At 40.2% G+C, this 16,976-nt stretch overlaps 1 protein-coding gene across 5 annotated transcripts in view; it reads right to left on the minus strand.

Annotated features, from left to right (window-relative positions):
* Positions 1-16,976, minus strand: part of DIP2C (disco interacting protein 2 homolog C) — an 851,589-nt gene that overhangs the window by 144,391 nt on the left and 690,222 nt on the right. For all 5 annotated transcript variants that reach the window (XM_029588529.1, XM_029588527.1, XM_029588528.1 and 2 more), the window contains exon 20: positions 9,063-9,271. In XM_029588529.1, the coding sequence (XP_029444389.1) occupies positions 9,063-9,271 (209 nt within the window). The remainder of the gene's footprint in view (positions 1-9,062; positions 9,272-16,976) is intronic.

Raw genomic sequence — 16,976 nt, forward strand, 5'->3', positions numbered from 1 at the left:
TTTTGGAAACTTCTGGATAAGTCCAAATTTTTTGACCCAGGTATATCAAGGACCTTTTACGCAAAAATAGTTTCAATATATTATATTTATCAGAAGAGAACATAAATTTAACCATTAGGGTACCTCTTTTCTCTATCTGGGTCTCCATCGACGCTTCTAACAATTCTGATACATTTAAAGATCCTTCATCAGCTACATAATTATTCACATTTTCAGCTCTTGTCACAAGGCAAAAAATAAAACTTTGCTAAAGGTGGAAGTCCTTCTGTAGGCAAAAGTAAAATCTCTTGAAAGTAATTTTTAAGTTGTTCTGCAGGAGAAATCAATCTGCATTTAGGAAAATTTACAAAGCGTAGATTATTATATCTCTTTAGATTTTCCAGATTTTCATACTTCTTATCTTGCATTGCTTCACCTTTTATTAAAGCTGCTTGAACTTCCTTCAATTGATTTATTTCTACATCAATTTTTTGAAATTTTTCAGAATGTAATTTCACCTCTGGAACCATTTTACAAAACTGTGTTTGTGTCTCAGTTATTGCAACCATTAGTTTCGCGATGAAATTCTGCAATGTAGTTATCGCTTGCCACACAGAGTCTAATGTTATCATCTCAGGTTTTTCTAATAATAATAAAGAAGGAGTATGCATTACCAATTGAGGAAACTGGAAAGTTTGGCCTTCCCCGATACTTGCAGACTGGGTAGATTCGCCCGCCGGTTCCTGGATCAATTGGCCATGGACCTCTCGGATCTCATCGAGTTGCCCTTCCATTCGTGGGGTGGATGTTGTTAGACCACCTTCCAAATTCGGCGCCGCGATAGTCCCTGCAGCACCCTCCTCGAAGGATCTTCCTTCCAGCGACGACTTCCGTCGAAAAAGGAGTTCTGGGTCTGCAGTAGCAGCGCTCGATGGTGGAGATGGCGTAGCTGGCGCTCCGGGACTCAGCGTAACATCTCCCATGAGCGGGGGCATTTGCTCAGAAACCCCCGCTCTCGCGGGACTCTCCGGAGCTTGAAGTCCCGACTTGAAGCCCGCAATCGTCGTTTGAACCAGGGCTGGTCTCTGCGGGGGTCGAGGCTCCCTCTCTGACTCGCCCCTTCCGTTTGGTATGAGGCATGGCGTTTCACGACACCACAGTAAAGGTAATAATTCTCAATAACAAAGTATTGCAGGAGCTCCTAAAACACATCCTCTCCTTGAGGCGCCATCTTAGATCTCCCTGTAATCTGCAAATTTGATCACCTCACTCGTCGTACCCCTTGCCAGATCATTTATAAATATATTATAAAATACCAGTCCAAGTACAGAATCCTGAGGTGAAAACAGACCATTTACTCCTACTCTCTGTTTCCTGTCTTTTAACCAGCTTGCAATCCTCCAAACTGTATTTCACTTGTTGAAGCTGAATCAGTGATTAAGGGACTCAGTTCCAAGGCATTATCTCTGTATCCCTGCCCATTTACCTATGTAGACTTTATCAGGCATAAAGCATATGGGTTAATAGAGGCTACAGTCAATGCATCTCACAACTCAAATATTGAAAATATTGATCTCTTACCTTTTACAATCTACAATAGATGTGTTAGCAAAACTTGTATAGGGAACTGGTATATGTTAAATTGATAGTCTTCACTTTGGCTGCAGAGTCATTTAAATCATTTACCAGCCTCTCCACATCCACCTTTTCACATAAATTGTGTGATTCTTACCAGCATGTGACTAATCCTTTTTTATGTTTCATTTTAATATGCAAATAAAGAACACTTAAAAACTCATTTTACTTTTCTTCCTTCTTATGCCTGTTGTCATCTTCTTGCAGATACTTGGTGAGATTCACAATGTACTGATGATTAAACAGATACTCACTAGCTGATGCAAAACGTTTTAATTCACAACATTCTGACATTCAAATGTATGTTCACTGGTCAGTCAACGCATCCCTGATGAGCGGTTTAGTACCTCCTGCATTAAAGGAGTACACAATTTGACCTGTCCAAAAGAATTTCTCATTATCATTGAGGTTATTGAAAATTATAGAACCATTTCAAATTTACCAGCACTAACAACAAAACACAGGAAAAATATGTATTGTTACAACTAGATGAGTTTTTCTGGAAAAAAACATATTGAATGAAAACCAATATGGGTTCAGAAAGGTGCACACAGTACTGAGCACTTACTGCAGTGTTTCCTTGATACCTTATATCTTAAGTTGGACCATGGAGAAATGGGAACACTGGTCCAACTTGATATAAGTGCAGCATTTGAGACTATTCCTCATGATATCCTATTGGCGTCATTAAGGCATATAGGGATTGGAGGGAATGTACTCCTTTGGTTTACATTTTATTACAAGCACGAAGGCAAAGTGTGAAGTTATATCAAACCTGTTCTGGATGGTTTGATACCAAGAGAGAGGTCCCACAAGGCACCTCATTATCGGCCACACTGTTTAATATTAACATGAGGGATTTAGCTACAGTAATTAAGGGTCTAGGGATACTATTTTTTTTTCTTTTTGCTGATGTTATTTAATTTTTCCTTCCTTGTAACAGATATGGTATTTTTTCGAGCATAGATTCTGAAAGTACCATGTGTTTGATTAATGGTTGGTTAACACAGGAAGATTTATTGTTTAATGTTTCAAAGACTACCTTCTTGAGCCTTGGTAGGGGCAACCCTAATCCAAACTTCCCGTACTTTACATTTGCTAGTATTTCAAGACCAACTGTTTTTGAAACCAAAAACCTCAGAGTCCTTTTTAGATTCCAAATTTTCCTTAAACTTTCATGTAAGAAAATTAGCTCAGATTACTTTTTATAAACTGAAGATGATCCTCCCACTAAAAGCTTTGCTTTCTTAGGACTTATTTTATTCAGTCACACAATCACTGATATTTGCCTGTAATAAAACGTAGACAGGTAAATGATTGTACTGGAAAGCACAAACATTTTAAAAATATAACAGTCCTCAAATCTAAAGACCATCATATAACTTGAGCGTACAAAGCTCTCATTTAAAAGTGGTAAGAAACCTTGTAAAAATCACCAAACGTGCTAATGCTTCAGAAACTTTAATCATAGGTCTTATTTATTTATTTAGATTCCACTTTTTGCACTTTTTTTTTCCAGCGCTTCAAAGTGAATTACATTCAGGTATTTCCCTATTCCAGACGGGCTAGAGGAAGAAAGAGTTCAGAAAGTGACACTGCTGGGGACCAGAAGGGATGAGAGAGAGAGAGTGCTAGGGACAGGGTGGGGCTTGGGGATGAGACAGAGAGAGAGTGCTGGGGACAAGGTGGGGCTCAGGGATGAGCTGTGGCTGCTGTTTCTTCTGTTTCTGAGATGGGACGTGAGAAGAATTTGATTTTCTCTGCCATTTTTGGAAAATGCATATCTGAATATTTCCATTTTGTAAGTACAGGAAAAATCTATTTGTTTTTTATTCTCTGGTGTTACACTGCAGACAGAGTCTGGTCTTTGGGGGTTTCCAGGTAAGGTTTTTGTCTCTGTGGTTCTACTTCTAATTTGTGGTCCCTTATTCTATATTTGGTGGGGGTCTGCCTGCGTTTTGCATGTGGCACAGAGGTGAGCTTTCTGCTAGCATGCAGTTTCTGTGTCAGGATCTGTTAACTGTCCAACTTGTTCTGTTTCCAATCTGCACCTCATAGTATAATGGTGTATATGTTCACCCTTGTAGTAGGCGTGTATAAGTTGAACATAATACACCATAATACGTGTTTTGTTCGTCCCTGCCTTTTGCCCTTGCTCCACCCTCTCTACCTCTTTGGCGACTCCCTCCGGGCCTGATGGAAGGCTTGCCGCCATGGCGTCTCCATGCCGCTTCTCTCCGGAGTCCCCGGACTGGCCTGACGCTGCGGATCCGCCATGTTCATGATGACATAGGGCGCGCGTGCTTCGAGGTTGGTACCAGCAAGGGCGCGATCCTCGGGGGGGCGTCCCCCCGTAGTGACGTCATCCACTTCCAACATAAAAGGTCTTTGCTTACGCTTACGAAATGGAGTCAGCAAGGATTCGTCCAAGCTACTCTGCCTCTTTGGACTTACTTGGGGTACCCGCTCCTCGGGGGCCTCGCACTCTCTTCTTGTTTCCAGATTGCTAAAATGGGATCCGGTACTCGCTCCTCGAGGGTCCATGTTCCCAAAACTCTGAAGACCCTCTTTTGTCTAAGACGCTATCACAGGTACGGAGATCATGAGTTATTATTGCAGATTGCAGAAGGTATTTCATTTACAGATATTGTAAGTAGGAACCAGTACTCACCTAGAGGCTCCTGTTCCTGAATATTCTCTATGCCTAAGAAACCATTATAGGGATAGATACTGTGAGTTACCAAGGCTCTCCTAAAGCTGTCCCTGGAACCAGGTACTCGCTCCTCGAGGGCCTAACTCTCTCTCCAGCTACTGAGCCTTCTTATTTAATCTATGTGAGTGTATCATCTACTTCTGGTTCTGTATCCAGCATACCCTGTCTACTCACTATCTAAGAGTCTCTCTTACAGCTCAGCAAACCCGGAGATAGCAGTTCCAGGATCTGAAGGACTTCAGCCCTGCCGGGCCCATCAGCTCACTACTGCCACCTCTGGTGGTTCTACTTCCAGTCTAATAAAGAACTATCTGTGTCTGTCTCCATACCCAAGCCTAGCCGGTGGTCCCTCTCATGATATCCTCCTGGGGGCGCTGTCATCCGCCATCGGCCCAAGGACTCACCATTTCACATTAGAATGCTCAGCTCTCCCACTTCAAGAGCCGAGTGCATGGCTGGCCCCTCCCCTCTGGGGGAGCAACTCTTAACAGATTGATCACTTCTAGCAGAAAATATAACACAATGGATCTCAAACTGTTAAGACTACTGTACTGCTTTCAAACGTTTTAGATGTCTTGTGCACCTCTAGGATGACACAAATCCGAAATTAACAGCAAATGCTATAATCCCTCCCTCTCCCCTTCCCAAACCAAAATATACTCACGCATAGGTGCACATCAGCATTTCACCTGGGGGAGAGAAGGGGCCGTGATTGTGCCTCGAGGAGGGGAGGTCAGAGAAGGGAGGAGGAATGATCATGTCGGCAGGAGAAGATGAATGTGCCAGGAGGTAGGGAGTAGAAGGAAGGGGGTGTCATTTTGTTAGGAAGGTGTGGGAAGAGGGGGAACCGGGAGAAGGCCATGGGGGGATAAGGTGATTATACCAGCGGGGTGAAAGAGGGGAAATGATTATGCCAGGGAGGTTTGGGGGAAGAGGGAAATGAAGGTGATTATGTCACAGGATATGAGAGGGGAGAGGAAGCAGAAAATGATTATGGCAGGGGGACTGTGAAGGCGAGCTAAGGAAAGGGAAACCGATTATGCCAGGAGGTTAGAGGGCGAGGGAAGAGATGGGAAAGATGATAGTGTGTGCATTTACTGAATCCCCCACTCTAACTGAAGCTAGCATGCAAATGGAAAAATTTAACCTGAGGGTCATGCTTTTTGTTGTGAGTTTTGCCTCTAAAGGGCTAATTTTCAAAGCAGTAACCTATTTTAAAAGAAGACTCTTTAATCAGCATATTAAAAAAAACCAACCCCAAACCATTAAGCAGCCTTCTACAAAAATAACAGCATCACTGTGGCTGCCTATAATCCAATGCACAACATCACATCCCTAGTGCTATACCTTGCACTTCCTTATATACAAAGTGAGAGGCAGCTGCCATTACCAAAACCAAAACTGGCAGGAGAACTGAAAAATCATTAGCTAAAAGATAAATCAGAAAGAAATTCAACCCTAAAAATCACAAAATACATAGGGCAAGCACGAGGAGAAAAGAAGATCCGCTTGAAAAACAATCAATAACTTCTTTTATTGCATTACTGACTGCAGTACCTCCCATTTCATTGGCATAGGAGGCAATGTCAATAGAATAGCACCTTGCGACAGGATAATGGTCTCCTGTTACAATATAAATGGCAAAGCATTAACAGACGTATTACACAGAGGCAAAGTAAACATGTAGCCATCTTTATACTGGCATACAATGGCTCTATCACAACATTGACATTTATATTGTCTCCGACCACATCTAATATCTATGAGGTCAATATTCAAACAGTTTTGTCCGGTTAAGTTCGGACTTAGCCTGACAAATCTTGAGGTTTCAATTTCCTGCCCTGCCGAACAGGAAGGTTTTAGCTGAGCAAGTCATTACCAGTTTAAAATTTACCCAGATTAAAAAAAAAAAAAAAAAAAAAGAGGCAGCATAGCCAGCCCCTGTCACGTGGTAGGGGTAACAGACAGCCCCTACCACGTGACAGGGGCTGGCCAACGGCACCAGTAGCCCCTGTCACATGGTAAGGGCAAAGGGCCACCGGCACCATTTTGATTACTGTGCACAAATACAGTATAGTAGGCGTGTATAAGTTGAGCTAGCTTTTTTGTGCTAATTTTCTGGCATGAATTTCTCGACTTATATACGAGTATATACGACAAATGGTGGAGTGTCCCAGGGATCTGTGTTGGCAGCTGTGCTGTTTTACATTCATAAATTTTCTGGAAAAAGGAGCAACAAGTGAAGTAATCAAATCTGGAGATGACAGAAAATTATTCAATGTTGTTAAAACACCAGCATATTGTAAGGAACTGCAGCAGAACCTTGCAAGACTGAAGAACTGTGCATCAAAATGGCAAATGAAATTTAGTGTGGAAACCTGCAAAGTCATGAACAACAGGAACAATAATCAACTACAGGTACACAATGTTGAGTTCTGAATTAATAATCAACACCCAGGAAAAGGATCTTGGCGTCACTGAGGGCAATACACTGAAATCCTCAGCTCAGTGTGCAGCAGTGGTCAAAACAGCAAACTGAGCATTAGGAATGATTCAGTAAGGAATGGAGAGTAAAACTAAGCATATCATAATGCCTCTGTACTGGTCCATGATGCGACTGCCTCGGGGGAATTGTGTGACATTTTAGTTGCCTCATCGCAAACAAAATAAATAAAGTAGAACTAAGACAAAGTACAGAGAAGGGCAACAAAAATGCTAGAGGGGATGGACCCTTATAAATAAAGACTGAACAGATTGGTACTCTTCAACTTGGGGAAGAGATGAATGAGAAGGGATATGATAGCGGTTTATAAAATCATGAGGGGATGGTAGAAAAGGTAAATAGGGGATGGTTATTTACCTTTTCAAATATCACTAAGACTAGGGGACACTCCATGAAATCAACAGGAAGTAGATATAAACCAAAGTATTCACTACAAGCTGAATTGCTTCTTATGAACCGTGCAAAAGCTTTTTATGTTAAAGACATATCTTTTCCAGCAGGCTTTTTATTAAGCAGGCTTTTTATTACAGCAGCTTGTCAGTTTTCTTTCTGTTTTTTTTTTTTATATATTGTTAATTTGCTTTCATTTTATTTGTTTTTATGGTTTACTATCTGTGCATTTGTTTATTATGAACCTTATGTATATTTACTTTATATGTCACCTACCGCATTGCACCAGGTGACTAATACATTTATAAATAATAATTTTTTTCACGCTACACAATTAAGCTGCGGAATTTGATGCCGGAGGATGTGCTCAAGCCAAGGGATTTGGATAAGATCCTGGAGGGAAAGTCCATAAATTTATTAGCCAAGTAGACTTGGGAAAGCTACTACCAATCCCTGGGAGTGAACAACAAGGAACGGATATACTCTTTGGGATTTTGCAAGTACTTGGGATCCGGATTGGCCGCTTTCGGAGACAGGATGCTGGGCTTGATGAACTTTTAGTCTGATTCAGCATAGCATAACCTTATATTCTTATTAATCTTCTGATTCCAAACAAGGGACTCTGGACCAGAAAATCTAGTTAAGCTAGTGGGAAGCACCCTATCTCCTTTAGTCGTTTCCCATATCCATTCCCTTATTACTCCATACTGTCACATAGCCTCCTTCTCAAGAGGAAAACAGTTTTACCACTAATCGCCATCTGACGCTCTGTCCAGGTGCCCACTCCTGCCACGACACATGAACAATTCTGTAGATCCTCTCTCAGGTGGGGAGCTGCAATGGCTCCTACAAGATGACTCTCATAAAACTGAATCCTGGAGTTTTAGTTATAGGTTACAACCCCAACTTCTCAAGTGGCTCTCCCCCTCTTTCTCAGACCCTGCCTCCTACTTCTCAAGACAGAAGCCTGGTCAGCCTGTCCCATCTCTAACTTCAGTAGGCAGCAAAAAAACTCCCAGATTGCTACAAACCTGCCATCCCTGGACTGCTTATCATTTTCTTCCCTGAGTTGCTTGACTTCCAGGCTTGCATGCCTTTTATACTCCTACATTTCAAGCTTTCCGCTTTAGCCTGGACCTTCCCCCTTTGGAAACTTGACCATCACTGGATATGATGCCCGTCCAATGAAGTGGCCAAAGAGTAGCTGTGCAAGAGCACTGGATTAGCACACCCTGCCCCGCCAGGTGCCTATGTGGCCTGCCCCTTGTCACAAGCTGAAGTGGATGCCTAGGACCCTGCAGGAATTTCTCTCCTTTTCTTTGCAACTTCATCACAATTAATTTTTCTTGGGGAGGTCCAACATAGATCTCCGACCCACTGGCTTTTATACCTCACTGGCAGGAAATGTATACAATAAGTATTGCTGTCATTTAAATTCAGCACTTTATTTTAATCAATGTGTGGTAGGAGTGTTTTGTATGCTTCATAACAACATACAGTGGGCCAGATGTATTAAGCATATTTCCCATGAACCAAAAATGAGAAAACTCTTTCATATATCTGGCTCCCCATTTTCTGATGCCCCTGTAAACAGCTTTGCAAACTGTATGTGAGAGTCCATTATCAGCACAAACAATTTTTTAATTACAAATTTCTAGATGTTTACTTTTACACTGTGCTGGTACAGTGACTATACTGCATGTAAAAAATAATTCAGCAAGCCAGAAATAGGAGTGAGGAGACTTTTTTTCAGGACTAAGACTAATAGCACGCTTTGCTTTGAAGTTTAAACAAAAATATGTGAATTCTCCTTCTAATTTTAAGCACAAATGCCCAACAAACCTTCCTCTGTAGACAAATTTCATAGGTTCCACTGCTAGTGCCGTTGCTACGATGTCATCAGCATTGTGCCTTCGCCCGCTCACAACCATCAGACCATCCATTTTACCAACAACAAAGACAAGCCCAGCAGGTCCAATAAATCCCAGAAGTCCAGTCCTTATAAATGGGTATTCACTAATCAGAGCTCCTGAGCTAGTCATTGGAAACACCTACAAGAAAAGTCAAAACAATTTCATTCAAAAACAATTTTAGTAGCATAGCAAATTTGATGCATTTCAGAAACAACGTATTTGGTAAAAAGTGGTACCCTAAAAGAATGCTATGGAGCTAAATGCGTATCTTAAAGCAATGATTCAAATGTTCATGTTTTCTATTTAATCTTGAGATTAGGCTTTGTCAAATTATACTCTATTATCAATCACACTGGTTTCCTGAAAACTTCTTCCAGTCACATTACAATTATGCATATTTGTTACGGATAAATTGTAGGGAATTTTGTAGTTAACCCATGAAGGGCTTTCACCACTACAATGGGGATTTTTAGTTTTTTAAGAACATTTGCTGGAAATCTGCTGATTTTACTGATGACTGAAACACATTAAATCGATTCCCATGACTTGAAAATGCGAAAAACTCCATCAACCTGTAGAACCATGTTGTAGATTCCAAAAAATACAGGAGATGTAAGGAAATGTATAAATCAAAGGTAAAATTATGAGATTCTTGTTGGATCATGGGTTTCTATTTTGGGAGGCAGAAGACCATGCTGGCTATAAGATGAGTTGCTGCACCTTTTCAAAGCCTGACCCATGAGCAAACAAGATGTAAACACCTAATATGTATACAGTAGAGAATAGAAGAGAAATGGAGCATATGATGGAAGCATTCAAATACCTCTAAATTGTATCAATAATGCACCAGCAAACATTTTTTTAGTGAAAGAAGCTCTAGAACAAGAGGTCATAATAAGTTCAATTGGGGTAGACTCAGGAGCAGTATTAGAACATATATTTTTTCTACAGACAGGGTGGTAGATATCTAGAATACCCTCCCAGGGGAGGTGATGAATAAAAAACAGTAACATAACATAAAAAGCACACAGGATCCTCAGCTGAACAGTGGCAATGGGAAAGCCAGATATCAACTGGAGGCCATGGTATTGCAACGGGAAGTAAATGGGCAGACTAGATGGGCTTCACAATCTTTATCTACAAGTATGGTTTATTTCTTTTTAACCTTTTTGAGCAAATACATGCCTCCAAGGTTTGAGTGGGTCCTCCTGCACCATGATACATTTTATGAATTATGAAGTGTGTCCATGGATTTTCCTAAACAGCATTCTCTCCATGTCATAGAAATTGATGGCCAGGCTAAAACCGAAGCTCAAGTGCACTCTGCACAAGTGAATATAAGCACCAAAAAGCGCACAAACAACTTTACTTGGTCACTGTTTCAAAGTTCAGAAAATTTATTATTCAATACGGTAACTCCTTGTATTAACACCACAGAATTCAGCCACAAATTTTAGCAGCAATCCCCGACACGGACCCGTGTTTCGCCTGTCCGGCTGCTTCGGGGGGAATTTTAACAAAATCTGTAAACAAAAGACAGTCAAAACGTGACCAAAGTATGATATCTGGGCTACACAAGGACAGACAAGGCTTAGTGCAGTTCACCACATACCTGTGTTACAATCAATCGTACATGTTGTCAGGAGCACGAAGTGCAGTACCAAAATGCAGAATTTAAACCTTAGCTTGGCTGTTTTGGCGCGAAACCCGCGCCGATCACAGACACTAACCATTAACCAAATTACCCACCATGCCATTGGCGTCGTACTTGAAATCAAATGAAATGATGCCATTCGGGTCCAGCATTAAGTCCATTAGGGGCCACTGTGTCTAAAATGTGAATCCATTTTTGCTCCCATCTGATAAAGATCGTGGAAAAGTCACCTCCTCTAGTGGGAGGCGATACCACATCTATAACAAAAAACTGTAATTCAGCTACTGAGTGCGGTGTCTGTGTCCAATGGGCTACTAACGGGGGCCTTGTCCCTGCCCGTCTTTATATTAGATTTATGCTCTATTATGCGTGTCTTGATTTTACGTGAAGTTTTCCCAACATATAACTTATTACTCGGACACTTAATAACATAAACTACTCCTTGTGTATCGCAATCAGAATGCCCATATAAAACAAAGGTTTTGCCCGTGGTCAGATGTATAAACTCAGACAGTGCAAACGTGTGTTTACATACTGAGCAGTGGTCACACGGTTTGTGCAATCCTCTCTCACGTACACTGCCTTGCTGTATGAAGCATGAATGTACTAACTTGTCTCGAACGTTAGAGCCCCGATGGGGAAGAATACAGTGGTGGGGGGTATTTACTGTCCGGCTGGCCAGGATGAACAAACAATCAGTGAAATGCTAACAAATTAATAAAGATAACAAATTCGACAACACAACAATAATGGAAGATTTCAATTACCCCAATAATGATTGGCTAAAATGTCTCATCGGGAAATGCTAGGGAGGTAATGTTTCTAGATGCCATAAACTGCTTGATTGTGCTATTAGTCTTGGAACAGATGAGATCTAATCCTCACTGTGATGCAGGATCTGGTGTGAGAGGTAATGGTGGAGGGGCCACTTGGCAATAGCGATCACATTCAAATTTAACGGAAGTGAGGCAATAAAGAAAACTACTGCAGAACATTTAACTTTGAAAAAGAAGTCTATAAAAAAATAAGGGAAAAAAACAGGAGCAGTTACAAAGGTTAAAACCTTTCCTGCAGCATAGACACTGTTTAAAAACCATCATCTTGGAAGTCCAGACAAGATATATTCCACGCATTAAAAAAGTTAGACAGAAGACCAAATGTCTACCAGCATGGTTTCATGGTGAGGTGAAAGATGCTCCTGAAGCCAAAAGGGCATCTTTCCAAAAACTGGAATGTAGATCCAAAGGAAAAAAATAGGAAAGAGCATAAGTACAGGCAAGTTAGATGTAAAGCATTAATAGGACAGGCTAAAAGAGATTTTGAAAAGAAGCTTGCCAGAGAGGCAAAAACTAAAAAAAAACATTTTCAAATAATTTCAAAGCAAGAAACCTGTTTGTAAGCCTAATGACCAAGGGATAAAAAGGGTGCTGAAGGAAGACAAGGACATAGCAGCAAAAATAAATGAATATTTTGTTTTGGTCTTTACTCAGGAGGGTATTGGAGAGATACCTACTCCAGAAATGTTCTTTGTAGATGATGATTCAGAGGAAATTAAGCAAATCACAGTGAACCAGGAAGATATAACAGAGCAAACTAACAAACTAAAGAGTAACAAATCACTGGTACTGGATGGTATATACCCCTGAGTTCTGAAAAAACTAAAAAATGAAATTGCATACTTATTACTAGTAATCCCTAACTTCAAATCAGCTACAGTAAAAAAAAATATAATAATAAAATGGGGGGGGGGGGGGGGGGGGGCTCCCAGGGTGATCTGGGAAATTACAGACCATTGAGTTTGACATTGGTGCCGTGAAAAATGGCAGAAATTCTGAAGAACAAAATTACTGACCATCTGTGTATAGACATAGACTAATGGGATTAAAGCCAACATCAATTCAGCAAAGGGAACCCTTGTTTTTATTTTTAATTTATAAATAAATGTGGACAAGGGTAAGTTGGTTCATTTAGTGTATATTGATTTTCAGAAGGCATTTGACAAAGTCCTTCATGAGAGACTCCTAAGGAAATTAAATTCACGGGATGGGGGCAATATTCTATTGTGGGTTGGTAGATTAAAAAAACAAAATGAAATAGAAAATGGATAACTTACCACTCTAAAGTTAGCCGGTTAAGTTGTCAGGGATATTCAGTAAAATAAATGTCCCACTGAATATCCTTGAATAACTCTGAAACCTAACTGGCTATGTCTGAATATCACCGATTAGGTTTCAGCATTACCTGGGAATGTGAATTTATTTAAAATCATTTGTATTCCGCACGCTTACAAACAAGTTCTGGTCATATGTGTATCCAGATAATTTTACCTTAACAGGCTAAATTCAGAGAACCTAGCTGGTTAAATAGTGATCTCAAAAGGAAAAGGAAGCAGGCTTTTAAGCCCAATCCTGCCCTCTCCCATCCCAGTGAAACAAATGTTGCAAATGCCAATCAATCCCCCACCCCTCAAAAAATATGCCAAAAACATAGCAGACCAAATTTGATTATATTGAGCTCCGAGAGAGGGTAAGGGATTTGGGGGGTTTCTGGAGAGGCCTACCTTTAAATTATATTGTGTGAATTCAGGATGGGGGAAGAGGGGAGGTTTTTCAGGCCTTTGGCCCACTACAGTTTTTCGTCTATTTCGAGGGCTTAGAAGGAGAGGAGATTAGCTAGAAGGTCAACATTTGTTTCACTGGGGTGGGGGATCTGGCCAGCAGTCCCGCTAGGATTTTATTTTTATTTTGGGATCATAACATAACATGTTTCCTTGATAATTTTAACCCTGGTCTTGGCCACATCAGATTTAGTCAAATAACGTATTCAGTGAACTCTAAATATTGAAGTTAGCTAGATAAATTATTCGGCTAAGTCGAATAATTTATAATCTTCTTTACATACGTTATTCTATCCTTTCATTTTCTCTTCGCCCAGTTCAATATGCCCTGTTATGTGTAACTTTATTTTATTTTATTTTTATCTGCACTTAAGTTAAAGTTTGAAGTTATTGTGCACCCCTCTTTCAGATGTAAACCAGCATGATGTGATTGTATCATGAATGCCGGTATATAAAAAACCTAAATAAATAAATAAATAAATAAATAAATAAGTCAGCTCCACCCTAGCATGCCCCCAAAATGCCTACAAGTTATCTGGCTAGATTTTATTTGGATAATGATTCATCCAGGTAAAATTTATTTGGATAAAAGGTGAAGACATTCAAAACTCAGCATTTATCTGGTAACTCAAAAGTTATATGGATAAATGTCTTTGAACATTGACCTCGGAGAGTAGGGCTGAATGTTTATGTCTCTCAATGGAAAAAGCTAAATAGTGGAGAGCTCCAAGAATCTATACTGAGGAAAGATGCTTTTCAATATATTTATAAACGATCTGGAAAAGGGAGTGATGAGGGAGGCGATCAAATCTGCAGATGACACACAATTATTCAAAGCTATTAGGGCACGAGCCAACTGTGAGGAAGTGTAAGAGGACCTTGTGATTTTTTCACTCAATGCACAAGCAAGCTGTGGAATCTGTTGCCAGAGGATGTGGTCAAGGCGACTGTCACAGTGGGCTTTAAAAGAGGTTTGGAAAAGTAAATAAAATATTATTAGCCAGATAGATGAGGGCAAGCAATGAGAGTGAGTTACAAAAAACAGATCTACTTTTTGGGATCTGCTGGGTACTTGTGACCCTGACTGGCCACTGCCAGAGACAGGATGCTGGTTCTATCGACTTTGCTCTGACCCAGTATGGCATTTCATATGTTCTTATGTTTCCTGAAGACAGTGGTGTTTTGTACAGATTTTCTGCTAAAATAAATTCACAAGTTCAAAATGAAAACCAGCAAGAAATATCTCTGAATTAAAAATAACCTTTTATTTACCTACTCTAGGATAATAAGAGATAGTACCCTGGAGTAGTGGGAACTGAGTTTACTTTTCTTTGCATCAAACAATATCAACAGATCTTTCATCATATAAAACATCCCTAATATTTGGTAATGTTCAAAAAGAAAGGGAATCATAGCATTGCTGACAGCTCCTAATCTGAATAGATGTCTCTCTATAGTATAAAAATGTTAGGGCTCCAAGTAATAATGGCGTCACCTCTGCGCATATACAGGCGGCAGCCACTCATAGAAGCCTTAACAAGGAGGAGGCAGGAGTGCTGACAGCAGAGGAGAATAAGGAGTAACAGTGGTGGACAGAGCTGGGACAGCCCAGTATGCTGAAGGCCTTACATTTACTGCGGCAAGAAAAGAACAGATGGTGGGTCAAGTTAAGTGTAAAAGATTGATAAGGCAGGCTAAGAGAGAATTTGAAATGAAGTTGGCTTTAGAGGCAAAATAATAAAAACTTTTAAAAATATATCCGAAGCAAGAAACCTGTGAGGGAGTCAGTTGGATGATTAGATGACCGAGGGGTTAAACGGGCTCTTAGGGAAGATAAGGCCATTGTAGAAAGTCTAAATTAATTCTTTGCTTCTGTGTTTACTAATGAGGATGTTGGGGAGATACCAGTTCCAGAGATGGTTTTCAAGGATGATAAGTCAGATGAACTGAACCAAATCACTATGAACCTGGAAGATGTAGTAGGCCAGATTGACAAACTAAAGAGTAACAAATCACCTAGACCGAATGGTATACATCCTAGGGTACTGAAGGAACTAAAAAATGAAATTTCAGATTAGTTAAAATTTGTAACCTATTATTAAAATCATCCATTCTACCTGTAGATTGGAGGGTGACCAATGTAACCTCAATATTTAAAAAGGGTTCCAGGGTCGATCCAGGAAACTCTAGACCAGTGAGCCTGACTTCAGTGCCGGGAAAAATAGTAGAAACTATTTGAAAGATCAAAATCACAGAGCATATAGAAAGAAATGGTTTAATGGAACACTGTCAACATGGATTTACCCAAGGGAGGTCTTGCCTCATAAATCTGCTTCATTTTTTGAAGGGGGTTAATAAACATGTGGATAAAGGTGAACCGGTACATGATATGTATTTGGACTTTCAGAAGGCAATTGACAAAGTCCTCATGAGAGGCTTCTAAAAAAACTAAAAAGTCATGGGATAGGAGGCAATCTCCTTTCATGGATTACAAAACTGGTTAAAAGTCAGGAAACAGAGACTAGGAATAAATGGTCTATTTTCTCAGTGGAAAAGCATAAACAGTGGAGTGCCTCAGGTATCTGTACTTGGACCAGTGCTTTTCAATATATTTATAAATGATCTGGAAAGGAATATGATGAGTGAGGTAATCAAATTTGCAGATGAAACAAAATTATTCTGAGTAGTTAAATCACAAGCGGATTGTGATAAATTGCAGGAGGACCTTGCAAGAATGGAAGATTGGGCATCCAAATGCTAGATAAAATTAATGTGGACAATTGCAAGGTGTTGTATATAGGGAAAAATAACTCATGCTGTAGTTACATGATGTCAGGTTCCATAATTAGGAGTTACCACCCAGGAAAAAGATCTAGGCATCATAGTAGATAATACATTGAAATTGTAGGCTCAGTGTGCTGTGGCAGTCAAAAAAAGCAAACAGAATGTTAGGAATTATAAGGAAGGGAATGGTGTATAACATGGAAAATGTCATAATGCCTCTGTATCACTCCATGGTGAGACCATACCTTGAGAACTGTGCACAATTCTGGTCACCACATCTCAAAAACAATATAGTTGTAATGGAAAAGGTACAGAGAACATAAGAACAAGCCATACTGGGTCAGACCAACGGTCCATCAAGCCCGGCATCCTGTTTCCAACAGTGGCCAATCCAGGCCATAAGAACCTGGCAAGTACCCAAAAACTAAGTCTATTCCATGTTATCATTGCTAGCAGTGGCTATTTTCTAAGTCAACTTAATTAATAGCAGATAATGGACTTCTCCTCCAAGAACTTATCCAATCCTTTTTTAAACACAGCTATACTAACTGCACTAACCACGTCCTCTGGCAACAAATTCCAGAGTTTAATTGTGCGTTGAGTAAAAAAGAACTTTCTCCGATTAGTTTTAAATGTGCCACATGCTAACTTCATGGAGTGCCCCCTAGTCTTTCTATTATCCGAAAGAGTAAATAACTGATTCACATCTACCCGTTCTAGACCTCTCATGATTTTAAACACCTCTATCATATCCCCCCTCAGCCGTCTCTTCTCCAAGCTGAAAAGTC

This window comes from Rhinatrema bivittatum, chromosome 2, assembly GCF_901001135.1.
Source record: "Rhinatrema bivittatum chromosome 2, aRhiBiv1.1, whole genome shotgun sequence".
Taxonomy (NCBI): domain Eukaryota; kingdom Metazoa; phylum Chordata; class Amphibia; order Gymnophiona; family Rhinatrematidae; genus Rhinatrema; species Rhinatrema bivittatum.